The sequence below is a fragment of the Dunckerocampus dactyliophorus genome, chromosome 15 (genome assembly GCF_027744805.1).
Source record: "Dunckerocampus dactyliophorus isolate RoL2022-P2 chromosome 15, RoL_Ddac_1.1, whole genome shotgun sequence".
Taxonomy (NCBI): Eukaryota; Metazoa; Chordata; class Actinopteri; order Syngnathiformes; family Syngnathidae; genus Dunckerocampus; species Dunckerocampus dactyliophorus.
The window spans coordinates 22976844-23004631 of NC_072833.1; the positions used below are offsets into that span (position 1 = coordinate 22976844).

Below are 27788 nucleotides of genomic sequence, written 5' to 3' on the forward strand. Positions count from 1 at the left end.
GCGACTAATAAGAGGAGGACAGACGTCTTCCAGCTGTGCCCTGACTTAGCACTTCCGCTCCAGGCTTTACCCCCCACCTTCCCTCCTCCATCCCTCCAATGCAGGTTCGGCTGTCTGCTAGTCGGGTATGAAAGGAGGGAAAGCCCACCATTCCACTGGAGGTGTCCAACAGAGACGCACCGGACTGTCTTTTTGTCTTGTAGCTAGCTCACCAGGTTATAGACAAGCCCGATGACGCAAGGGCTGCTTGACTCAGGAGGGGACAGGCTAATACTTGCAAGGATCCCCTCGCTGGCACTCATGAAGGCGCGGTGAAGCGTCCCACGCTCGCTGACGTTTGCCGTCATGATGCTGATACTTGTATGGCTTCTCAGCGCACCAGCGGTAAGTCGAGTGAATATACTTCACGTGTTTTCATGGAATAAACTTATGTTGTTGTTTGGTAGTTTGCACGTGAGACCGTTATGTCCCGCAGAGACCCAGCACACAGTCCAAAAGGTAAGCTCATGGGAAATCACAGCACTTCCCCCCAAAAAAAGCCAGGACTACAACATTTATTTTGTGTTTTTGCTTTGTTTGCAGTTTTTTTGACCACATTAGGTAAAGAATGCAAGTTTCCTTTTCGCCAAGGAGGACGAATTCATCATCACTGCATCACTGTCCTTGTCTCCCGACCATGGTGAGTCCTTAGCGTTTAGTGTCGCTTAAGTTGGCAGCCAGTCGTAAAGTACCAGAAGTGGGAGAAAGTCAGTGTTTTGCAAGTCTCAAGTCTTTAATGTCAAGTCAAATCTCAAGTAAAGACGTGCAAGTCCAAGTCAAGTCTCGAGTCAAGTCGGTCCTTACACATCATAAGCACGTACTGTTTCGTGTCGCCCAAATAAAATGCCATTTTAACAAGGTTACGATCTATTCAATTTGACAAATACAACGAACGCATTTTTAAAATAAAGCAGTGTGAACGTAGCCTTCGTCACAGAAAATGAGTGCTGACACAGCATTCTGGATTTAATCAGTGCACAGAAATGTAATCCACACCCACTTTGTTTGCTCTTTACGACCCAGTATTAGGACCACAATGATGAAAAATAAATCTTAGATTTGGAGAATAAAGTCATAAATTTATGAGAATAAACTTGTAAATTTACGAAAGAAAAGTTGTAATATTACCTTTGCCAAAAGTCACATAAGTCCCACCTTTTCATAGCTGTCTCAGGCAAAGCCTGTCACGACGGAGTATTAAAATAATATGAGACTACGGGAATAAAGTCCTACATTTACGAAAAAAAAATGGTAACTTTATGTTCCAGGCATTGTGTCACTGTTAGTCTTGGGCATGTGAAGGGGCGGAAGCGAGAAGGACTGGCCATGCTAATCTGTTTGTGCTCAACTGCTCTTTTTTGCTGCCACGTAATAAATAAAAGCGTTCCTGAAGCAAGAGGAAAGTTCCCTTCCTTCCTGAAGAGGTATGCTCTATTTTCCCTCTGACACGTAATATTACCACTTTATTCTTGTAAACGTACGACTTTATTGTGGTAATATTACGACTTTTTTCTGTAAATTTACGAGAATAAAGTCGTAATATTACGTGTCATACATGAAAACCAGAGCAGGAAGGAAACTTTATTCTCTGAATGTTACAACTTTTTTTTTTTTTAAATTAGCGACTTTATTCTTGTAAATTTACGACAGTTGCTGTAAATTTACGACTTTATTCTTGTAAATTTACGACAGTTGTTGTAAATTTACGACTTTATTCTTGTAAATTTACGACAGTTGTTGTAAATTTACGACTTTATTCTTGAAATCTCAGATTTTTTTTTTTTCAGTGTGGCCCTAATACTCCGTCATAGTTCTTAAACCTGATTGGATGTTATGAGATGCATTTAATGAGTCAGATTCTGTGGGAAAATATGTTTTCTTGCTGGAAATTCTATAATAACGATCACGTTAGTCGAATACGTTGAATGGGGACCAGAGTTGGGCATCCTTTGAATTTGATCAATTCCGGTTCTGATTTCGATTCCTCATTTCGATTTTAGTTCCTAACGATTCTCGATCCCGATGTTTTTAAGAGGCAGGGTCACATGAGTTGGTTTGAATGAGGTCGCTAACCAGAGTTCTTTTTGGATGAAATGTCTGAGCTTCGCCACGAAGTTTTTAATGATGTGAACTTTTTATCGACTTGACTGTGAATTTCTCACAGATCTATTTTCGCAGGAGTACACTTTACACTTTTAAAAACCCATGAGAAAACATTTGCACATGTGCTGTTGTTGATGTGTTCGTGAGTGTGTGGTGCTGCAGGAACTTAAACATGCACTAACCTGGGTGCAGGATATCAAACTTGTAAAAGGTTTGTCTATGAGTTAGGAGTCTTGTGCTGCCTGTTAGTACTATTATACTTTGCTGCCTCAATGTTAGTGTAAGCTATTTTTTACGACACCCTTATTTTGTTAGCATGAGTAAAGCGGATGTAGTGCAACGTGCTCTAATTTGGAAGACCAGTAGTGTGTTGTGTGGTGTGAGACACGCTGACATACATGAATACACATGTGCACATGAATAAACTTGCATCTTGGAGTCGTGGCTCCCGTCCTTTATTAAAGGGGGCCTATTATACAAATTTTCGGGTCTTCTTATTGAGTTCTGGACTCCTTAAGAGCAGCTACACACGATAACCCACACAGAAAACTTTCTAGATCTTCCAGACTCTGCACCTCTTCCGACAGTGTTCCTGCCTCCCGCCCAAATGGTCTGTGTAATTTACTTGGTTCAGGAACGCCTCTCGCTGAGCCCACTCGGCTGTGATTGGTCACACTCCGAAGCGCTCCCGAGGAATTCCGGACAGCTGCCGAACCCCTTTTGTCCAATTACTTACACAAAATAAACACAGTTAGGACACTGATCAATTGTGACTTAGAGCTTGCTCTTCTGACTCTTCAACATGACCAAGTAACGTTGGAAAGGCGTCGGCGTCGGACTTCAGCAGTTCACAAAACAGTCCCGTGTGAAGTGCCGTTGACAGATGAGAATATTTTTCTCTTGCTGGGAATCAGCAACTCCAAGCACTTCTGCCTGATGCTTACCTCTTTAGGCACACCCGGACAAACATTTCCTGGGAGCCTTACGTGCTAACACCGTGGACAGAGCGAAGCAGAGCGGGGGTGCTGGGCATGCCGATATAAAGATCAGAATATACAGGTCAGAAAAGAGGAAAAGCATAATACAGTAGGTCCCCTTTAACACCAAACTTCCACATCCACTGGCTTCCTTAAAGCCTCGGTAACACTGGCACCAGACACGTCATTGACTTCCCTGATTCTGACTGCGTAGAGGAAGTCTGAAGTAGCGCTTGAAAGACTGGGCATTCTGTTATTTCTACACCACGAATCTGGAGGTGCTTCATCATGTTGGTCGTGCACACTCCTTTGCATGATATCATTGTGTTGCAAATGTTGCAGTGAGCCGACTGCTCTTTTTGTTTTCCTGAAGTTCAGCCAAACTTTGCAACCACCTCTTCTTCCTCGGTGCTCGCCGGCTTCTTCTTCGTTGGTGTTCGCAGCTATTTCTTTCAGTCGGTGGACTGGGCATAGACTCTTGTAAAAAGAAAAAAATTTGAAAGACCCCTGGAGAATCGGAATGTTAGTCCGGGTTCTCATTGATGCTCGAGATTTGATGGCCAACCCTAATAGGGACATTTACTCAAATCACTACGGCTGGAGTGATACACGAATCTCACGATATGATCCACGATATTTAGCTCACAATATGATAATCAACCGCCGATACGATATGATTATAAACACTGTACTTACATCACTTCCTGACAAATGTGTGATTTTGGTGGCATCTTGTGAGTGTTCCATTGACTTAGATTGAATGAAACTAATTGAAAAGTGAAAGCATGAGTTACACAACGTGTGGCTCTCATTGGACAGAGAGTCAAACAGCTTCATGCTGGACAAAATGAATGAAAGATGTGATGAGGTCATTGGTTGCATTGATTGAAACAGTGCAAATTGTGGCTTACAAGCCTTTGAAAAGAGTGAATAAAGAATGAAGTGTAGCAAAACGTGTATCAATTGACAAGCATGCTCTGTTTTTGATCACATTTCAGCTTCTTCTAGCATGACAGCTAGCATTAGCTTGTCCGGGTGGTGCCCTGCCTCTATCTAAAGCAGCCACCACCAAATGGCGGACCTTGGGCCGGATAGCACCCAGTGATGGCCCTTTACGGGCCCGTGACCAATTAAAGTGAAAGGGAAATATAATAACTAGGACTAGGCATGTCCCGAGCTGATGTTCAGGATCGGGCTCGGCTGCCGATCCTCTGTATTTTGAAGATCGGATGAAATCGGCGTCTGCCAGCGAGATCGGGCCGGTCCGGTTGCCCTATAACGTTCATAACTGTGGGACACACTCCCCAGACGGTAGGTTCGGTAATGCGCCTCAAAGCTAGTTGCCACTTGACTAACGCCACCCGCAAGAAGAAGAAAATGCAACACCACCATGCAGACATGTCCATGGTGTACCGTGGTGAAGTTAGTTTCACGTTGGATGTTGGATATTTGGCTTCGTAGCTACAGTGGTAGTTCCCTCTCACTTTGCCTGCACTGCTGTGTCATGGTGCGGGGTGCTCGCACGGAAAGTGTTGCTCAACCGCTGGTTGTTTATACTAGGGACCGTCAATAAATGACTATTGCGTTGAAGAGAGTTTGTTAAAAAATGTCATATATTCTAAATCACACCACAAATTGATCTACAACCATGTCAAATAATTAGTCCTACCCTAAAAGTATTTTGCACACCCATTTTTTTTTATTGGATGGGCTTTTAGTGGCTCTTTTATTGGATTAGAGACCTGACTCACAGAGGTGTGTTACAAAAGCCAAACAATATTGTTGGTTATACTGTGTAATAAAACATTTCAATTCAGCAATACTTTGGTTGTGTTATTCTTAATGCTTTGAAGAGCTAATTTGATAAACATATTCAATTCCATAAATTCATGTTTGTAACAAAAGCTTATTATTAAAAAAAAAAAAATGGATTGGCTCGGATCGGCAAGGCTATAAAAAAAAAATCACGTTTGCTGCATTTAGCAGTGGTAGCGGCTATAAGATCGAGACTTTCTTTGGAAACAAAATACAGAAAACCGAAAATCTCAAGTATTTTCAAGTCATCAGAATAAAGTCTGAGTCAGTTCCTGAGTCACTAATGCCAAAGTCCATTTCGAGTTTCAAGTCTATGATGATATTGTCAAGTCGAGTCCAAAGTCATCGAAATTGTGACGCGAGTCTGACTCGAGTCCAAGTCGCATGACTCTAGAGTCCACACCTCACCTCTGCTTGTTTTTTATGTTACTGTGGGAGGAAGAAGCATGTGAACCCTATAAAAATAAATAACAAATAATGCAATAAAAGAATTAGGGCTGTCAAAAATAACGCATTAGCGGCGGTAACTCATTTATTTCATGAATTATGTTACATTTTTTAGCGTAATGAACACATACGCATCATGGCAAGCCACGCCCCTCTGTTATGACGACAGACGGAGGCGGAGTGTGGCGTCCCCACAGAGTCACACACAGTCTGACGCTCTTTTCTAACTTTATTCTGACCTGAACACATCAACAGCAGTGCAATTCAAACACCACACATGTATCTCCAATTCGCAAACACGCCTCTCGCTTTCCTCGGAACGACACTTCCTTATTATCACTAGACCACAGCGAGGTGCATTCAGGGACATGCATATATTTTGCGGTTAGGGTACAATATGGCACGAGTCTAATACACTGCGTAACTGCAACCGTGTTCTTAATGTGTATTTACCACAAAACATCCTTGTTAGCGGCATCTGTGTTAGTGAGCTTTCATAATTCATAATCCCCCCACCTCACAGGCGTGGCATATGAAGATGCTGATTAGACAGCATGATTATTGCACAGGTGTGCCTAAGCACACTTGGCCACAACAAAATGCCACTGACACAGACTTAGACAGATTTGTGAACAACATCGGGAGAAATAGGCCTTTTGTGTACAAAGAAGAAGTTTTAGCTCTTTTGAGTTCAGCTCATGAAAGATGGGAGCAAAAACAAGCGTTGGGTGTATATTGTTGTTGACATAAATGTGTATATATTAGGGGTGGGAATCGCTGGCCATCTCACGATTCTATGCAATAATAAGAACATGCATCGTCGATTATCGATGCATCTTTTTTTGTGATCAATAGTTTGTCAATTTTTTAATGCAGAATTTATTCTGGATAGAAAATGTCTTTTTACTCACTGTGTACTACAAAAACAAAGCATATTTGTAATGATCCACAATTAAAATAAACATGAAAAAGATGAATTTACTTCCAGTGTCTTTTAATAATTGGAAGGATACATCTACCAACATATTTCTCATTGCACACAACCTGCAGGAAAAGTAAAGTGTGCCAGTAGCAGCATGTAGACAATGTACAAACTTCAGCATATTCTGAGTAACCAACATAAAAAATCTGCCATTATTCACAAATAAATTATAAAGACTTCTGAATTCAAACTAAAATCCGGACATAGAATCACTGACAATTATATATATATATATATATATATATTTTTTTTTTTTTTCTTTTTTGCTGTATAGCAAAGTCAAAAACAGCTTTCATACAAAACATAGATTTCGGTACCAGCGGCTCTCATACAAGAATAATGCTTGCAGACGTCAGCATATTATGAATAACCAAAAAAACTAGGCTGCCCTTATTCACAATTGCAGTGTCAGTGAAATAACGTTGCGATGGGACGTTGTATCTGGGTTCCAAAGTGCGCAACAAAGCACGAAAGCCCTGCTTCTCAACAACCGAATACGGACGCAAGTCCTTTGCAATAAAAGTTGCGATCGACTTTGTGATTCGCTTCGCCTTTTCCGAGTTGGGTGGAAAATTAGTCATCACCTGCTCGATGGTTCTCTGGTTGGCAGCAACTTCAGCTGGCTGGTTTTCTGGTTCTTCTCCTGGTTCGGGTGGAAACGTGCTCTGTGGTTTCTCATATTGGTCATGTTCCCAAAATATTTTAAGCTCGTATGATAAAGCTTTCATATTGTCTGGCTCTTTTTTACCTTCAATTACGTGAAAGCCAAAGTGCTTCCAGACACTTGTTTTAAATCCAGCGGATGCGGGTCGAAGTTTACGCTCAGCCATTTTGTGCGACACACACAGGAGGCGACAAACGACTGCGATTGGCGAAACTCATCGACAAAGCGTAGAAAACCATGCACACGGGAGGCGACGAGTGGCTGTGACCAGCGACACCCGTGAGTTACGTGTTCACATCCAGAGCGAATTGTATGAGTCTCCCACGGTTTTGATTGACTGTCTTGCTAATACCGGATTTACCGAAGATAAACTTACATAAATGTCCGTGTAAATGAATGTAAACATACCTGATGTTTACTCTGGCACCAAGTTCCCATGCCGCTGTTTTTTTCTGTACATCTCTATATTCTATTTTAGAAATGTCAAATAGCTCCGGGAACTCTTACCCATGCAAGTATAGCGTAGTGATTAGCATCCTGCTTAGCTCATTGGTCCATAAATGAAACCCCCTCTGATTGGTCCTCGTCTGGGCAACAACGATGCAACTTTTGCAACTTTCTGGGATCGTGTCGCAAGCCGGCGTGTGCACGAACATGCACGTACACAAACTTTCACACGCATGAATTTCACTTGTCGCTTGGCTGGACGGCGATAATCGCCCTATCGCGCAGGTTCCATTGAAAATGAATGGAGGAGAGGCGAGGTCGCCCCCCCATGTGTGGTGCACGCTACACTCAGGTGCACCTCCATAAACTGTCCGGGTGGCACTTCCGCTTTCCGTCTTTTTGTTCGTTTTTTTTTTTTTTTTTTTGTTCAGTCAGCATTTATGAGTCGAATTATAATCATCATTGTCGCCATCGCGAGGCATCTAAAAATCAATATTTCCCCCACCCCTAATACATACACACATACTGTACATACTGTATATGCACACATATACATACTGTATGTATAAGCACATACGTATGCACACATACATACAGTATATACAAATACATACATACAGTACATATTCAGATTTATTATACATACAGTATATACAAATACATACTGTACATACAGTACATATTCAGATTTATTATACATACAGTATATAGACACACACATACAGTATATGCATACACATATACGTATATACTCTATGCTTATTCAGAATACATTTCTTTGCTTTCTCTTTCCATAGGTGCTCTCTTACGTCTAATTTTGACCGGGACCGGCAGTGGGGGTACTGCGCCTTGGAGCGACGACATCCCAATGGTTAGCAACAATTTCTCCCCCAAAATTTTGGTCAAATGTTATGATTAATTGTGAATGAATCATGACTAATTCCATCCACCTATTTTCTATGCCGCTTAATCCTTATGGCTAATTCATTCACCATCATTTATTCCACTCTATATGTACTTCTGCTTTTTACGTTTCAGGCTCTGTCCACACGTCACGAAGAATCGCCAATCCATGTCGAGAAAAGCCGTGCCGCAACGGAGGCACCTGCATACCGCACAAGCTAGCGTTTGAGTGCTTGTGTCCTCAGACTTCCTCTGGAAAGATTTGTGAGCACAGTGAGTAGATAGCATACATACTGTTGTAATGATATAGAGTAATTGCATATGGTTTTGTCTGGGCAACACTTTGAAATGTTAGCTTTTTTATATCTAGTTTTAGATATAATAAAGAGAATAAAGCATTCTTCAGTTTATCTGCAAATTGCACACTCCCTTAAGCTTTATTGTCCCTGCTCATGTTTCACCTTTATTCTCTCCTGTGTTCTTTTTTTTCCAGAAAAGTGCTATGAAACCATACACCTGCACTATTATGAAGAGGGAGAGTCATGGGGTCGTATTTACCTTCGCAACGTAGAGCAGTGCACATGCTCCCATGGCCAAATCGAGTGCCAGCGAGTTCGTTACACCAGTGAGAAGTCTTTTTTTCTGTTTGATGTGTTTGCTTTAGTTACCAAATACGTACACATGCTATAAAATACAAGAAGAATGCGGGCTCCTCCCAAAACCACCTCCTAGCGACGATTATTAAACAGGGCGCTGCCCTGTCTTTGATGGCACCTCGCAAAAAAAAAAAAAAAAAAAAAGGAAGAAGAAAAAGACCGATTATATGACTCACTTTGACTAAGGAATTTTCTGGAACACACCCACAGGTCCTTTAGGATTGGGAGGGAGTGAGGATGATGCACGTCATTACTATTATACACACACAAAAAATGACATCATTTCATCATGCTTGATGAAATATCATTTTTGGCCAACGTTGACATCTCCAGTACAGTTAGCAAAATGACAAATTCAAAAACTATTCAAATAAAATTATATATGTATATACACTCCTGATCAAAATTTTTAGACCAATTGGAAAAATTGCAAGAATTGACATATTGTGTTGTTGGATAGTCGGGAGGTTCTCAGTAGAGCTTCAAAACGCATAAAATGAAACAATTTATTGCAAATACTGTAAGGGAAGCAGGCTGTTTTTCAGCTGATCAAAGGTTTAAAGGAAAACTGCACTTGTTGCCCATCATCCACAATCCTTACTGTATGTGAGACATGAACACATATCTTTCTCTTTTCTGCACGTTCTAAAGATATAAAAACAGATTAAAAGACACAGCTAAGAATGCATGTAATGGGAAACACATATTCCGCCGGTAAAGCCTGGCGTAGTGACACTTTGCCACACCACACTGGCTACTAGCCGGATAGCAACTACCTTCACTACACAACAGAAGATGTGCAGCTGCAGTATTTATGGATCTGACAAAAGCCTTCGATACAATTAATCACAATATTTTAACATCAAAATTAGAAAGGTACGGAATCAGAGGATTAGTCTTGAATTGGGTTAAAAGCTACCTAGCAAACAGGAAGCAATTTGTAAAGCTCGGAGAATATACATCTGGGAGTTTATATACTACGTCTGGAGTACCCCAGGGGTCCATATTGGAACCAAAACTGTTTAATTTGTATATCAATGACATTTGTAGAGTAACAAAGGACTTAAAGTTGGTATTATTTGCGGGTGATACTACTGCTTTTTGTTCTGGGGAAAGCACACAAAAACTAATTACAAAGGTCAAGGATGAAATGGTTATTTTGAAGTCATGGTTTGACAGAAACAGATTATCCTTGAACTTAAGTAAAACTAAAATAATGCTATTTGGAAATAGCAGAAAGGATATGTACGACCAAATACAAATTTTAAAAAAGTGAAAAAGTGGAAAAAAAAACAAATTCCTGGGGATCATCATAGACGAAAAAATGAGTTGGAAATCTCATATCAAATATATACAACAAAAGGTGGCGAGAAATATCTCTATATTGAATAAAGCAAAATATGTTCTTGATCAAAAATCACTCCACACTCTGTACTGTTCTTTGGTATTAGCATATCTAACGTATAGTGTGGCGATATGGGGTAATAACTATAAAAGCAATCTTCACTCACTCACTGAACTGCAAAAAAGATGGGTGAGGATCATTCATAATGCCAAGTATAGAGAACATACAAACCCTTTATTTTTAAAATCACAGATATTAAAATTTGCAGATTTAGTACACTTTCAAACCGCTAGAATAATGCATAAAGTTAATAATAATTTGTTACCCGAAAACGTCATACAGTATTTCTCTATAAGAGAGGAGAAATATGATCTTGGGGGTAAATCAAACTTAAAACATTTATATGTGAGAACAACGCTGAAAACCCACAGTATTTCTGTATGTGGAGTTTGAGTTTGAACGGATTGAGTAAGGAACTCAAACAATGTACCGAAATGAGCAAATTCGAAAACCAATACAAGCAGGTGATGTTTGCTAAATACAAGGCAGAAGAGTCTTGATCATTACACTGATTGTTCTGTCATGCTTGTTTTTTATTGTTATTATTTATTATTACACTGATTATTATATAAAATATGATATGGAAAACAGGAAGTGAATAATATGTACTGTACAAGATGTGGAATAGATGGGGGGTAGGATTAAATAAGCTTTGCTTCTTCCTACTCCTTTTGGACATGTGGAACTGAAAAGGATGATTCATGAGATGTATTCCATTGTAACCTTCATGTTCAAATAAACTAAACTAAACCAAACAAAACCAAACACACTCACCCGCAGCGCATTCAGCGCCAGGTTCATACGCCTCAGGCCACTACCAAAAAGGTAATGCTACATAATGGAGCTGCTGCTACTGCTGGTGTGTTTCAGTTTTTGAGTTTGGAAAAGTTAACGCTGTAGGTGTAGCGTTGCTGTGTGAAATCAATGCGCTGGGAATGATGAAAACGACCAAAGTATGCCAAAATACTGTAAGTGTTACATGTTATCATGTATGTACCTGTTACTACATGGTCACAGAATGGATATGAAACCTTATTGGAGGTTTTTGGAGGTGTTTTAATAGCGTCCTTTGTAAGCGGCACAAGTGTGTCCCAGTACGTGCATTAATTACTTGTCTCTTTCTATATATTTACAATGCACAGAAAAGAGAAATACATGCATGTTCATGTCTCACATAAGGATTGTGGATGATGGGCAAAATTGCCAAAAAAGTGCAGTTCTCCTAAGGAGGTTCTATGTAGCGCTTCAAAATGCAAAAAGAATAAATGGGAGTAAGACCAAATAACAAAATTTAGTAAGCAATTTATTTCAAACAAGCATTGAAGTGAAATAGGCTGTTATTCAGCTGATCATAGCTCAAAAAAATCTGAAACCCCCCAAAATAGAAATAAAAGTTCAACAAAGGACTCAGTGGTGAGTAGCTGCACCATTCTTGTTAATCAGCTGGAAAATGGGTTTGGGCATGCTTGATGCCAGTGTTTCCAGGAGGCTAGTGGGAATGTTGCTCCAGGTGGTGAAGATGGCTTCACGGAGGGCATCCGCTGTCTGGAATTGATGTCCATTTTTGTAAACCTTCCTTGTCATCCTTCCCCAAATGTTCTCAATTGGATTTAGATCAGGGGAACACACAGGGTGGTCCAAAAGAGTGATGTTATTCCTCTGGAAAAAGTCAGGTGGGCTGCATTGTCCTGTTGAAAAAGCCAGTCATCACCACACAGACGAGGGCCTTCAGTCATGAGGGATGCCGCCTGCAACATCTCCACATAGCCATCTACCATTTGACGCCCCTGCACAACCTGAAGCTCCATTGTTCCATTGAAGGAAAAAGCAGCCCAGATCGTGATCATGACTGTTACTTACTGTCACCTAAAACACGTTCAGACCACTGTCATGCATGATGGTGCGTGAGGCACATTTATGGTGTAAATCAGTTTTGAGTTTCAGCATTTGCACATCTGTGACTGCACAATTGAGGTGTCTTTTTTGATACTCATCAAAAATTATTTTTCTCCCATGTCCCCTAGGGGCTAAGTTATTTTTACACTTAATAACTAGTGATGTCCTGATCCATATTTTTTGGCTTCCGATCCGATACCAATCCTTTTTTTTTTTTTTAATAAGCTTTTGTTCCAAATATGAATTTGTAGAATTCTCTCTCAATGCTCTTCAAAGCATTAAAAATAATGCAACCCAGGTATTTCTGAATTTACTTTTTTATTACACAGAATGACCAACAATATTGTTTGGCTTTTGTAACCTCTGTGAGTCAGGTCCCTAATCCAATAAAAGTCCATCCAATAAAAGATAAAATTGGAAAAAAATGGGCATGCAAATACTGTACTTCTTGGGTAGGACTAATAATTTGACATGGTTAAAGATCAATTTGTGGTGTGATTTAGAATATGTGAATTTTTTTTTTAACAAACTCTCTTCAATGCAATAGTCATTTATCGACCGTCCCTAGTATAAACAACTAGCAGTTGAGCAGCACTTTCCGTGCGAGCACCCCGCACCATGACACAGCAGTCTGGGCACAGTGAAGGGGAACTACCGCTGTAGCTACGGAGTCGAATATCCAACATCCAAGGTGAAACTAACTTCACCACGGTACATTGCGGACATGTCTACATGGTGGTGTTGCATTTTCTTCTTCTTGTGGGTGGCGGGAGTCGAGTGCTAACTAGCTTTGAGGCACATTACCGAACCCACCATCTGGGGATTTTATCCGATCTTCAAAATACAGAGGATCGGCAGCCGATCCCAATCCTGAAGACATCCCTAGTCCTAGTTATTACATTTCCAATTCACTTTAATTGGTCAAAGATCAATTTGTGGTGTGATTTAGAATATGACTTTTTTTTTTTTTAACAAACTCTCTTTAATGCAATAGTCATTTATTGACAGTCCCTAAAATAAACAACCAGCATTTACAGCAACACTTCCCGTGCGAGCTCCCCGCACCATGACACAGCAGTCCGGGCACAGTGAGGGGGAACTACCGAATATAGAATGTCCAACGTGTAACTAACTTCACTACGGTACACCGCAGACATGTCTACATGGCGGTGTTGCGTTTTCTTCTTCTTCTTGCGGGTGGTGGGAGTCGAGTGGCAACCAGCTTTGAGGCGCATTACCGCACCTACTATGTTGTGTGGCCTAGAGTTACGAACTTTATACAGCAAACGGTTCGACCCGATCCCGTGGCAGACGCCGATTTTATCTGATCTTCAAAATAAGGCAGCCTATCCTGATCCTGAATGTCGGATCGGGACATCCCTATTAACGTATTTATGCATTTTAACAATGGTAGTCAGAAGTTAACCAAAAACCCCAACATAGTGTATCTAAAGTTGCACATACTGTAACTGTGGCGTTCGAGCCACACGTATATTTTGCAGTTCGCTGACTTTTTGTCATTTTTCTTTTGTCATTTTTACCCCTTTTAATATAAACAAATGCCAAAATGAAGAAACAAAATGAAGGTGGACCAAAAACATTGCAAAAAATACGGCAATAAAGTTGCACAAAACTACTTAGCTGCTGTTTGCTTTTGCACAATACATAAAAAACAAAAACAAAAACATGGAGAATGTATTGCTTTTGCATTTTGTTGTTACATCTTTTATCCAGTAGGATATTTTGAACAAGACAATGTGACTGTGTGTGGGACACATTTACAGCGTGAACAGCTTTTGCGTAGTGATTTAGGACCTAACGTTAGTGCGCCTTTTGTGTTTCCAGCGTGTCGCTCCAACCCATGTCAGAATGACGGAGCGTGCCGAATGATCGTAGCCACCGGCAAGGAAGTATGTAACTGCCGAAACGGCTACGGCGGACCACACTGTAGCTTTGGTGAGTCAAAAAAACACGTTGCCTGTTGAATCTACGGAGAAAAGAATTTCATAACTTGGTCAAACTGAAAGGGGCCCATGCTACTCCTAAATCTTGGGTACGAGAACTTCACGAGATTTTTGAATTTCTCATGTCACAACATCAGGAAGTCCATGTACAGCAACTAGAAGTAACCGCTAACCGGTGCTCAGTATCATTGGTGGCAGCCAGAAAGTGTTTTTTCACATGCTTGTGAATTGAATGCAGTTCGGAGTGGCGCCATGACACTCCACGCAGACTGCCGTTCAGGTACCGAAACATGGTACCTTCTTGATTTTACGTGAATAGGTGTTATTAGTAGTACAGACAAAAGTCGGTCAGTACATAAACGTACCAATTTCAGTGCCAATCCTTCATCATAGTCATCACAACACAATATCAGTGAATGTTATTGTTGTGAATATATCACTTTCTTGGCTTTGCTGTGCGGTCATGGCTGTGTTTGGTTGCCGGAAAGCGTCGCCGATGTGATTTCACGGCCAAGATGGCGGCCGTTCAGAAAACTCGCTGGGGGTGTTTGAAAATCGCAACTTCATTTCAGTTATACACCGCTCAAAAAAAAGGGGGAACACTCAATTCGCCATTATTCAAACTGTCCACTTAGGAAGCAACACAGATTGACAATCATTTTCACAATCTGTTGAGCAAATGGAATAGACAACAGGTGGTGTGTTTTTCCACTTCAATTTTGAGCGTGACTCCAAACCCAGACCTCCATGGGTTTAAATTTGATTTCCTTTGATAATTATTGTGTGATTTTGTTGCCAGAACATTCAATTATGTAAAGCCAAGAGTAATTAATAAGAATATTTCATTAATTCAGATCTAGGATAGTGTTCCCTTTTTGAGCAGTGTATTTTATAGTTGTTTACTGTAGTGGCGTGTGACAGCGGTATGACAAAAACCTTTTATTAAAAGCCGTGCTTCGCTACATCGCGGTTCAAACATCGCTCCCTCACTCTATCGTATTTTTTCAATAATTAGTTAATGATTGCGGTTTCGTGGTTGAATACGGCCCATTATTATTAAAAAAAAATGCATGTATTGTACTTATTGTTGGACTAAATTAAGAATTTTCAAGCATAAAAATGGCTAAATGAAATTAACTAAAATACAAATACAAGGCAGAAGAAGCATTCTAATTGTGAACGTAGTACTGTATTCTACATTGGCCCCTCGGTGTCAGAAATTGTTCGGTGAGACGGGCACTAGACTCGTCACTAAGGTTTCCTAGGGAGTTTTATTTAAGTCTTAAATGGTTTATGTTCTCCTGTTCTGCCTATCATATTGAGTAAAGGGTCGCACGGTGACCTAGTGGTTAGCATGTTGGCCACACAGTCAGGAGATATGGAAGATCTGGGTTGGAATCTCCGTGTAGAGGATGCATGTTCTCCCTGTGCGTGCGTGAGTTTTCACCGGGTACTCCGTTTTCCTCCCACATTCCAAAAACATATATGTTCGGTTAATTGGCGCCTCTACAGTAAATTGTCCGTGGGTATGAATGTGAGCGTGAATGATTCGTTGTTGCCCTGCGATTAGCTGTGATTGACTGGCAACCAGTCCATGGTGTACCCTGCCCATCTGGGATCGGCTCCAGCATACCCCCGCGGCCCTGGTGAGGATAAGCGGCTAAGAATATGGACGGCTGGATATTAGGTAAAGCCGTTTAAAGTCGCCATTACAATACATTGATGTATTGTAATGCAGCGGAAGTACGCTGTCCAGAAAAAAAAGAAGAAAAAGAACTGCTAACATGTGAGCCTATGTTTAATATGACTTATTTTCTCTGACTGTATCTCCTATATTGGGGAAGGCAAATGTAAAAGTGAAGACTATATGGGTGTTATTTCATGTCTCTAATATTAAAACCTGTATTTAGAAGTTTGTAAACAGGTTTTCTATGCCATAGCTACAAAAATATTCCATTTATTATTTCCATTTTTAATACTGAATTCTTCTTCATGGAAATTGGAACCAATTAACCACACTGTGTGGAGTTTGCATGTTCTCCCCGTGCATGCGTGGGTTTTCTCCGGGTACACCGGTTTCCTCCCACATTCCCAAAAACATGCATGTTAGGTTAATTGGAGACTCTAAATTGTCCATAGGTATGAATGTGAGTGTGAATGGTTGTTTGTCTAAATGTGCCCTGCCATTGGCTGGCCACCAGTCCAGGATGTACCCCGCCTGTCGCCCTAAGTCAGTTGGGATAGGCTCCAGCATACCCACGATCCTAGTGAGGATACGCGGCGCAGGAGATGGATGGATGGATAACCGCAATAAAAGAGGGACGACTGTACTTTCATTTTGTTTTTTTCAAACATTTTTGGTGTCATGTCGTGTGTTGCGTGTGTTGAGTGTGAGTGCTTTGTTGAGAAGCCTGATGACCTGTGGGTAAAAGCTGTTTGCCAGCCTTGTGGTCCTGGACTTCAAACTCCTGTAGCGTCTGCCTGACGGTAGGAGTGTGAATAATGAGTGTTGTGGTTGTGTGCTGTCCTTGATGAGGTTGTGTGTTCTTCGTAGGACTCGAGTTTTATAAATGTCTTGCAGTGAGGGGAGGGCTGCCCCAACAATGTTCTGTGAGGTCTTGATCACCCGCTGGAGTGCCTTCCTATCACGTGTTGTACAGTTACCGTACCAAACAGTGATGGAGGCGGTAAGGACACTTTCGATAGTGCATCTGTAGAAGCAACTCAGGATTGTGGTGGACATGCCAAATTTCCTCCGTCTTCTCAGGAAGTACAGTCTCCTTTGGGACTTCTTCATAATTTGTTGGGTGTTGTGAGACCAGGTGAGGTCCTCGCTGATGTGTGTGCCAAGGAACTTGAAGGTTTTCACCCTCTCCACCTCAGTCTCATCAATAAACAGGGGTCTATGCGGCTCCTTTTCCCTTGTTCTTGGGTTAATGATCATCTCTTTAGTCTTATCTGTATTGAGATGGAGATTGTTATCACGACACCAAGCTATGAGGTCCGCCACCTCTCTTCTGTATGATGTTTCAACACCACCAGTGATCAGTCCGATGACTGTAGTGTCATCCGCAAATTTAATGATGCTGGTGTTGTTCTGGGAGGCCACGCAATCATAGGTGAAGAGCGTGTAGAGGAGTGGACTCAGCACACACCCCTGTGGGGTCCCTGTGCTCACAATTCTTGAGCAGGATGTGTGATTGTGGACTCTGACTGACTGGGGCCTGCCTGTGAGAAAGTTAAACACCCAGTTACAGAGGGAGGGTGATAGGCCAAGTGTGAGGAGCTTGTTTGTGAGTTTGTGGGGGCTGACTGTGTTAAAAGCAGAGCTATAGTCTATAAATAGCATTCTGACATATGTGTCCTGGCCCTGTAGGTGAGAAAGGGCTGTGTGGATGGCAGTGTTGACTGCATCATCAGTGGACCGGTTCTGGTGGTATGCAAACTGTAGAGGGTCCACAGTTGCTGGGATGCTCTTTTTGATGTGGGTCATGACTATCCTTTCAAAGCACTTCATAACAATAGGAGTGAGTGCTATTGGGCGATAGTCATTCAAGCAGGTCACGTTGCTGTTCTTGGGTACGGGCACTTTTACGTCATTTATGAATGTTGCGGTCAGTAAAGTTACAAATTAAAGCATGACTGTTGGGCGCACGCCTCAAAAATCACAACTTTGTACCTATCTTCATGTACAGGGTCAGGCAAAATGATCTGACACATTCGTAGGTTGAATAAAAGGCAAATAAAGTAAAGAAACACGAAAGTGTTTTTATTTTGGAAAAGTACATACAGTACAATGCCATTCTGTTTCATTATGTTTTAAAAATTAAATCAGTCAAATGGGATCCATTGTTGTCCACACACTCAATGCAGATCCAGTAGCTGTGAAGTTGGTAAAACGTAACAAGATGGTGTTTGGAGCTGCTACGGGATCATGTCTACCAAGATTGAAGCGCAAACGGAACGCTCGTTGTGTTGCAGTTACAGATTCGTTTGTTTTGATAAACGTTTCCACAATGAAAGCGCGATGCTCACCAGTCCAATTCATGGCAGCAACCGAAAAAGAACCGAAAAACAATGGCATTATAAAGAAACAAAGCAAAATGGCACTATATGAAAAAAATGGCATATGTACTTTTCAAAAATAAAAACACTTTTTTGTTTCTTTACTTTATTTGCCTTTTATTTAACCTACAAATGTGTCAGATCATTTTACCTGACCCTGTATAATAACGTGTGAGCCGCATTAACAGCCCCACACGCTTTTGCGGTCCTCCATATGTTGGCGACTGTTCGGCCGGGAACAGACTAATTCCCCTTTATTTTCGATGGGAAAATGTTTGCTGGGGATTGCTATTCTATGCTGTAATGTTTTTGTTTGAATTGCAGAGCCAGATAGCGAGTGTTACAACAGTCGCGGTACAAGCTACAGAGGTGTGGCGTCCACCGCAGCGTCTGGCACCCAATGTCTACCATGGAATTCGGACCTGCTGTTCAACGAACTCCATGTGGGCACTGTGGTGGCTGCCCCCCTCAGGGGTCTCGGGGAGCACGCGTACTGCAGGTGTGGCTGTACTGTTGTATGTGTTGCTATGACAACAGCAACTTATATAGCGTATAGTACCAATCGGGGTGTCACAAGATCTCATGGGAATAAGAAATCTGGAAGGGGGCAAACACTTTTTCACACACTGTATATATTATTATTATTATTATTGTTATTATTATTTAAACAATAGTGGCCAAGAAAAATTCTGGCTGGTCAAGTCCCCATTGAAGGCCCAGTTACCAAATGCACCGCCCGCCGCTGCACATCAACATCAACGATTTGTAGTAGCAGCAACAACTGCTGTCATTATTTTAACTTTTACCATTTTTAGTTTTTGTTCCAATTTGTGGAAACAAGTTCAACAGTTAAAAGCATCGTGCTTAGATTATGAATGCAAAGTTCTAAAACATTTCTAAATGTACCTGCATTGTTCTGTGATTCAGTTACATGAAAAAGGCTATTTGTCCAATCCTATATTTTGTCATTGTATTTTTTTTTAAAAGGTAATGTTAAAATATCGTCTCATCTCGTTCTCGTGAACCCAATATCGTGCATTGTCTTGTCTTGTGAGCTGAGTGTATCATGACACCCCTAGTAACAACCACTACATCATAACTATATATGGACACTATATATTACACTGTAATATATACTGTATTTATAATAACAAAGATTTGCATATATTAACAAAAAATACTACGTAAAAATATTACAGTACTTTATAACATCACTAAGTCAGGAAAAAAAAACATTCTTAGAAATAATGAAATGAATGAATTATTGATAGCAAAACAATGTCAGCTTTACCTGTTGTGTGTGCAGGAATCCCGATGGTGACAAGATGCCGTGGTGTTACACGCTGAGCAAGGGCGCCATCTCCTGGGAGTACTGCGCAGTGCCTTCCTGCAAGATGCCCTTGTGTTAGTACACTATTGACTTGTAAAGCTAATCATTACTTCGATGGTTTGACTACGGTAGTTAAATTATTTGAAAAGTTAATAAATCGTAATTTAGTAAATCACATATTGCAATAATTTATCATGATTTTGATAAAAAAAAATAATAAAGTAAAATAAAGTTTAAAATAAAATAAAAAACAAAACCACTGTCAATGATTGCATTATGTGATCCTTGGACCTTCCAAATTAGGATTTATTTAAATGTTTCCAATTTAGTTATATATATATTTTTCCGGACTCTGCATTGGGTTGTTGTGGTGAAGAGGGAGCTGAGCCGAAAGGCAAATATACCGGCCGGTCTACGTTCCTCAACTGTCAAGCGGGACGTGAGAGGCAGGGAGTACTTTGAAATGTTAGTGCAGACCTGCCAACATGTACATACTAATCCTACTCAACATGCAATTTGACTCTTGGATATGCTTTTATGCTTCACAGCTCTCTTTGTTACAGTTTCGTGTTCAGTCTGTACAGGACAAATACAGAAATAGATATCAGTTTCTCAATAGTATTTTAAATCGGGCTGGGCCTGAAAATATTTCTGCCCCCTGGGGGTTCATGACAGAAAATAGTTGAGAACCACTGGATTAATTGGAGAGTCTAATTTGTCCATATTAGTGAATATGAGTGTGCATGCTTGTTTGTCTACAGATGGGATAGGCTCCACCTTACTCGTGACCCGAATGAGGACAATTGGTAGGCTATAGAAAATGGATGGAAGTTGGCTAGTGGGTTAATTCCTTTGTTAGCAGGATTATGCAAAAACTACACAACCAATTTCTATGAAAAACGGCAGCACATTTGCCAAGAAAGAGCCCGTTCAATTTCGGCAAATGTCTTTCTTCGTCCGCTCGAAAGAAGCCTGTGAGCTAACATACAAACCAAACTGTATTGTGTTCTGATTTTTTTCCAGTTTTGTTAAAGGAAAAATGTAAAAATTATTTTTGCCCACCATCCACAATCCTTACGTGAGACATGAACACATATGTCTCTCTTTTTTGTGCGTTCTAAAGATATAAAAACAGATAAAAAGAGACAGCTCATTACTGCACATAATGGGAAACACGCCACCTATAAAGTCTTCTGGAAAAACCTCCAAAAAGCTCCAACAACGTTCCATTTGCATATAATGTGACCTGCATTAACCAAGCTACAGCAACATTCCTATGATTAATATTAACATTGTTTGTTAATATTGCTGCTGTGTTTTTATTTCTGAGTTTGGAAAAGTTAACGCTAGGTGTACGCGTTAATTTCTGCGTTGCGATGTGAAATCAATGCGCCCAGGAAGGAGGTTCCGGTAATGCTTGACAGGACCAAAATACAGCAAAATGCTGTAAGTATTACATGTTAGCATGAATGTACCTGTTACTACATGGTCACAGCATGTTCATAAAAAACATAAAACCTTGTTGGAGGTTTTTGGAGGTGTTTTAATCGCAGTCCTTGTAGTTGGCATAGGTGTGTCCCATTTTGTGCATGAATTAACTGCCTCTTTTTATCTGTTTTTATATCTTTAGAACGCACAGAAAAGAGAAAGATGTGTGTTCATGGCTTACATAAGGACTGTGGATGATGGGCAATTTTTTTTTAAAAAGTGCAGTTTTCTTTTGAATTAATTCATAATCGAACAAATCTGATTGGAGGGTCCACTAAATTAAAAAACAATCACATAACGCATTTTTTTTTTTTTTACATAGCATGCTACTTTCGTTTGTTGAGCTAACTACTTCGTTTGTGCACTTGTTCAAAAGTTTGCTGTCTGGAGTCTGGTAGCTTGTTTGTTAGCCGCATTACGCAAAAATGACACAACCAATTTTTACGAAAGCTTGCGGCAGGGTGGCACATTTGCCCAACAAGAGCCTGTAAAATGTTACCACAAATGGCCCACCATTCCAGCGTCTTCCATCGTTCTTCATAAACTAGAAAGTAGCTATCATACGGACAAAATGAACAATGTGTTCTGATTTGTTTCCCAGTTGAAAAAAAGTAAATCCCACCGTACTGGAAAATAATAGCAATAACACGTTTTTTTTTTTTTTTTTTACGTAGCCTCTTCTCGTAGGATGATGCTCAACATGCTACCAGGAGTAGGTAACACTAACCCGTCCAAGGCGGCTACGAAGAAGGCGACGTGCGGTACGAAGCATAAGAAGAGAGTGTCGATTGCCAGAGGAAGGATCATGGGAGGAAACTCGGCACTTCCTGGTACTCATCCCTGGATGGCAGCCATTTATATCGGACAGTCTGACTTCTGCGCTGGATCCTTGATCTCTTCCTGCTGGGTCGTCTCTGCGGCACACTGTTTCTTTCGCAAGTACGTAGTAACTTCTTGTACACTCTTTCACCATGCCGGCCCATTTCCCATTTGTTCGGATTCTGAAAAAAATGACAAAAATGAGAATGGCTTCCCATGTCAAACTGTTGGCTATTTTCAAGTACGGGTGGTCCTTGGGTTACGCCGTTCCAACAGTGGAATCTTGGTTAGTGTCATTAATTTGTTCCAGAAGGTCCAACTCTGAGTCAATTTTCCCCATAAGAAATCATGTAAATCCAATGAATTCCTTCTAGAAATCCAAAAATGTTAACACAAAACACATTTTTAGAGTTTTACAGTTTTTATAGTTTAAGATTTAAGGTTACTTTTACCTTCATTGAAAATGTGATTTTTGACGTGACGTGTCCCAAAGACATGATGTGGCAGCGGGAGCAACCACCACCACCTTCCTGTTTTGACATGAGTTGTTTTTTGAATTAATGAAGGTAAAAGTAACCTTATATGCTCATTTGTCCCTTTCATTTCTCATGTATATGCATTTATTCATATAAAACTATAATTGTAAAACAATAAAAACATGTTTTGTGTTCACGTTTTTGAGACTGGTAACTTCCGGTTCTGGTTGCCATTTTGTTTACTAGCTAAAAGGGTGCTAACAAGGAAGGACGTTTTCTGATAAAAATACTATATTAACAATACAGACTCAAGCGGTGTATTAATAACACGACAAAATGGAGGCAAAATTGTGGCATAAATTTTCGACATTCATCAAAAAGCATGCTAACCGGGGCGGACGCTAACTCAGGTTCCACTGTATTGAACACTGAACCAGCTGAGGTTCAGTGATCTCCGATTATAGCAACACATACGGGCGAATCCTCCACCAAAATCTTTCCTGTGATTTTCTTTTCACCGTCGTACATCTTGCTGATGTTGGTCATCACTGTAGTCCCGCATGGTGGCTTGTATGATGGGTCATTGGACACAGTTTGCAACACCTCATTCATTAGACCGACAACTCTCACATGCTCCTCCGTTTTTACATTCCCGCTCATCACCTTGCCCTCCCAATTACAGTGTGCGACATAAGTTTCCATATACAAGTATAGGAAAATGTATAATGCTTTTTTTTTTTTTTAAGATTTTTTTTTCCCCCGACACCCTTGGGGTATCTGAAGACCATGGCACTTGAAAGCCATGGTGTATCAGGTGAAGATGAAAGACATAAAGGAACGTATTACCAACACCAGTACAAGCATAACTGTGCTAATGCAAGTTTATCAACAGGGGAAATTATGGATGTATTAATATGTATTATTAATATATATGTATTAATGTGTTTTTGAAACAGTGGTAATCATATAGAACATATTTATTATATAAATGTCAATGGTTGTCCAACATGAATGATTAATTCTCCTATGTATGGAAACTTATGGCCCACCCTGTGCAGTGGGGGCCTATCAGGCTTATGCAAAACAAGCCCAAATACAATGACAGCCAATCAATGTTCACTTCAGGGTGTACTGGTACTGTATCTTTATTGTCAAAACATTTAGAATTTTTCGTCAAATTACCACTGTAGGACTGGTGTGGAATAGTATTATCCAGGATATCAACATATGAGTGAGCAGGATTACGCAAAAAGCGGAATCTATTCCTATGTTGTGATGGCCCTACGTTATTTTCAGAAATGCATGTCTTTTTCCTCAGGTCTCTTATGATCATATCCATGATTCTTGGCAAAATAACAAAATAATAGGACTGGCGTGAAATAGTATCCTCCAGCATATCGTGTTAGTTAGCCAGCAGGAAATAGTCTCATAAAATCCCTATATTGTTCCCCCGTGCAGCCCCCTGATGTCCCAGCTTCGAGTGGTCCTGGGCCAGCACCACTTCAACGTGAGCGGCGGGGACACAAGGACGTTTGGAGTGGACAAGTACATCTTTCCCAAACAGTTCTCCATGTTTAACCCCACGCTTCACGACATCGGTAAACACTAAACAGCCGTCGTCATAGCGAGTCACATAAAGGAGAAGACCTCCTGCGTTGTTTACGTGGGCAGCTGTGCATCAGCGAGCAGCTGCGTAAAGTCCTAACACACCTGACTGTTTGTCCAGTCTTGATCAAACTGAAGAAACAAGATGGCCGCTGCGTCAAGAGGACACCGTTCATCAGGCCCATTTGTCTCCCTGACGCAAACGTTTCCTTCCCTGACGAGTACTGCTGCACCATCAGCGGATGGGGACACATGCATGAGAGTGAGTGGGTCACATGGATAGATACACCCAATAAGAAGCAGTGGTCATTTCTAACCAGAAAGTGTGTGCAGCATATTTTAAGTAGGCAAAAGTGTTGCAATACAACACTTCTTATTGTGAGGTCAGAGGTCACTGACGAAAGACGGGGTTGAAGTGAGGGTTCTGCGTTTCCGTAAAAAACATGATTGAGATAATGTATTGATCACAGATGTATGTTAGTTGGCATTACGCAAAAAACACAAACCATGTATTAACTTTTCATATTAGAACTTCATTTTCATAAAATTCAGACTTTCTTAATCTTGTTTTACAACTTTATTCTCATACTTTGACTTTTTTCTCACCACAATTAGTCATAAAACTTTTGTGGTAAACTTTTTCTCATTAACTGCTTTATTATTATTTTTTTTAATTATTATTTTATTATTATTCTTTTGCACTCCAATTAATATACAGTAATACATATAGCTTGTCTTTCAATATTTTTTGACTAATAGGCCTTGTCATAATGAAAAACTAAATACATATATACATATACAGTACATATATATATATATATATATATATATACACACACACACACATATACAGTATATACATACATATATACTGTGTATATACACTGCTCAAAAAAAAGTAGAGGAACACTTCAAAAACACATCAGATCTAAACTGGGGGGAAAATGATCTTGAATATCTTTCCTGATGGCCGCACGGTGGTCTAGTGGTTAGCACGTTGGAACTGCCTGGAGATCGGGAAGACCTGGGTTCGATTCTCCCCTGGGCATGTGTGGAGTTTGCATGTTCTCCCCGTGTGCGCGTGGGTTTTCTCCGGCTTCCTCTAATTGGCGACTCTAAAATTGTCCATAGGTATGAATGTGAGTGTAAATGGTTGTTTGTCTATATGTGTCCCTGTCATTGGCTGGCGACCAGTCCACTTTTACCTTCATTGAAGATGATTCTTGACACGACTGTCCCCAAAGACACGATGTGGCAGCGAGATCAACTACCACCGACCTTCCTGTTTTGACACGAGTCGTTCCTTTTCTCACCTCAACACTGCAACCCAAAATGGAGCTAAAGAAAGTTGCAAGTGCCAGCATTTTGATAAAGAAGGTGAGAGAAACAATTGAATTCAAGAAATAACTCCTGTCAAAACAGGATGATGGTGTCTGTGTGTTGTCTCGCTGCCACGTCGTGTCTTTGGGAACAGTCACGTCTTCAATGAAGGTAAAAGTAGCCTTAAATGTTCATTTATCTCTTTCATTCATCATTTATATGCATTTAGAATTATTTTATGCATGTAAAACTATAATTATAAAACTATAAAAACTTGTTTTCTATTAACAATTTTGAGAATCAACCGGGGATGACATCATAGACGCTGTAACTTTCGGTTCTGGTTGCCATTTTGTTTGCCAGCGAATAGGATGCTAACAAGGGAGGACGTTTTCTGATTTTAAAAAATATGTATATTAAGAATAGAGATGGACTCACGCAGTGTATTAACAACACGACAGGACGTGCGCCATATTGTACGCTAACCTAAACCGAGGCAAAATTGTGGCATAAATTTTCTGTGTTAACACTAACTGGGGCGGACGCAAACCAAGGTTCCACTGTACTTTATTTTTGCAAAATGATGGCTTTTCTTAAAGAAACTACAACTTTAACCCACCAAATTATGACTTTTTCCTCTCATAGTAGCACTTTAAAAAAAAATAAAATCCCCACAACAACAACAATAATAATAGCGTCTGAGATATGATATCAGTTAGCTAGTTTATACATACGGCATAACGTGTCACGTGTAAGCATTATATACTGTAGCGACATGTAACATGTTAGAATTTCTAACGTTAGAAGCTCCATAATAAAGGTTTCTGTCGTTGTGGTCCGGCAGAGGCAGATGGTTACTCCAGTCTGCAGGAGGCGGGAGTGAGGCTAATCCAGCACGACACGTGTAGGAAACCGGAGGTGTACGGCAACCACGTCACCGCCGACATGATTTGCGCGGGGCTCAACGGTTGCGTGGATGCTTGTCAGGTGAGAATTACTGTACATTGACTTCTTCATTTCCCTAATTACTGATTGCAGGATTAATAAATCATAACTTCAACATTAAAGACAGAGGTGCCATTTTTGGCTAATGATAAGAGCTCAAGTATGGTTACCAACACGCAAAATTTGTAAAACTGTGACTTGTGCTCTGCCCAGAAAAAAAGTGTAACTTCATCAAACTTAAGAAAATGTAGATAAATTAAGAAAACCCAATCGCTGTCGACACTTCACCCACCTTGTCTCCAGTGCTGCCCACACTGGTGTGTGAATGCCAATTAATGTTTGGTGGTGGTCAGACTACCCCAGGGCGGATGTAACTACAGATGTAGATTACCACCAGTGTGTGACTGAGGAGTGAACGAATAATGGCTTCACTTCATTGTGAAGCGCTTTGGGTACCTTGAAAATACATTATTATTATTACCAGCAAAAAAATGTTATCTTTCTGTCAAGCAATCATTTACGTCGTTTACGTAGAAACATGTGCTTTTTCTCAGGGGGACTCCGGGGGTCCACTAGCCTGCTCGAGGAATGACATCAGCTTCCTGTACGGGATCATCAGCTGGGGGGAGGGCTGCGGACGCTCCGGAAAACCGGGCGTTTACACCAAAGTGGCCAACTATATGGACTGGATCAATTCCGTCATCAAACGGAAACCGAAGGCGATGTGAAAGAACATTTGCTCTTTTTGCGCTAATAATATTTCAGTTTTTATACTGTTTTACTTTTTTTTTTATTGTGAAAGTAATCATCTTCATCGAACTGTGAACAAAAATGGAGACTGAATGTTTTTTTGCTCTAAAAGGTACAATTTTATTCCTGTGATATTACAAGTATTTCTTATAAATCCCAAACTTTATTCCCATTATTAAATTGTGGTGTTGTCCTTACTATTTGATTTGATATTTTAATCGATTTTTGTACAATTATGATTTCTCCTAATATGAGAACATTCTTAAAATTAGACCATTTTTTTTAAAATGGCAAAGTAGCTGCTTTTTATTATTACAATTATAAATACAGTCAAACTTGTCTATAGCGGCCACTAGAGGGAGTCTGCAAAAGTGGCCGCTATAGACAGGTGGCCTCTATAGACAGGTTGCCGTCCAGTTTGAATGTTGACCAGTAGAGGAAAAAAAAAAAGTGTGGGGGGGGGAATAATAATGTTGACCAGTGGAGGGCACTGCGGACTGTGGATAAAAGTTGTACAGCACTACTAGGCTTGTTATTATCATGGTTCATGGTTTTAATCCTGAACATGCATGAGTCAAACAGTAGCACATCACATATTACATTACATTATTCACAATTTTGCATGTCCAAAAAGGAGTAGGAAGAAGCAAAGCTTATTTAATCCTACCCCTCATCAGTTTCACATCAGTTGC

At 40.4% G+C, this 27788-nt stretch overlaps 1 protein-coding gene and 1 long non-coding RNA gene across 4 annotated transcripts in view; one reads left to right on the forward strand and one right to left on the reverse strand.

The window, feature by feature from the left end:
• Nucleotides 1-27276, forward strand: LOC129168559 (hepatocyte growth factor activator). Of its 2 annotated transcripts, XM_054754010.1 has the most exons (14): nt 1-384; nt 447-498; nt 583-679; nt 8272-8345; nt 8513-8650; nt 8871-9002; nt 14180-14290; nt 18688-18862; nt 19670-19767; nt 21856-22120; nt 23935-24074; nt 24203-24343; nt 26246-26388; nt 26901-27276. In XM_054754010.1, the coding sequence occupies exons 1-14, from the start codon at nt 346-348 to the stop codon at nt 27072-27074; spliced, it is 1779 nt and encodes a 592-aa protein (XP_054609985.1). In that variant the 5' UTR covers nt 1-345; the 3' UTR covers nt 27075-27276. The 2 variants fall into 2 exon arrangements, with proteins under 2 accessions (XP_054609985.1, XP_054609986.1); XM_054754011.1 differs by lacking the exon at nt 14180-14290.
• The window catches only part of LOC129168562 (uncharacterized), a 96655-nt gene that overhangs the window by 28586 nt on the left and 40281 nt on the right, over nt 1-27788 (reverse strand). The window contains exons 3-5 of one of the 2 annotated variants that reach the window (XR_008566279.1): nt 21909-22182; nt 19655-19750; nt 11508-12126 (exon numbers count right to left, since the gene is read on the reverse strand). This is a non-coding gene — a long non-coding RNA (uncharacterized LOC129168562). Of the gene's footprint in view, nt 1-11507; nt 12127-19654; nt 19751-21908; nt 22183-27788 lie in introns of those variants that run through there. The other variant, XR_008566278.1, reaches the window with a different exon arrangement.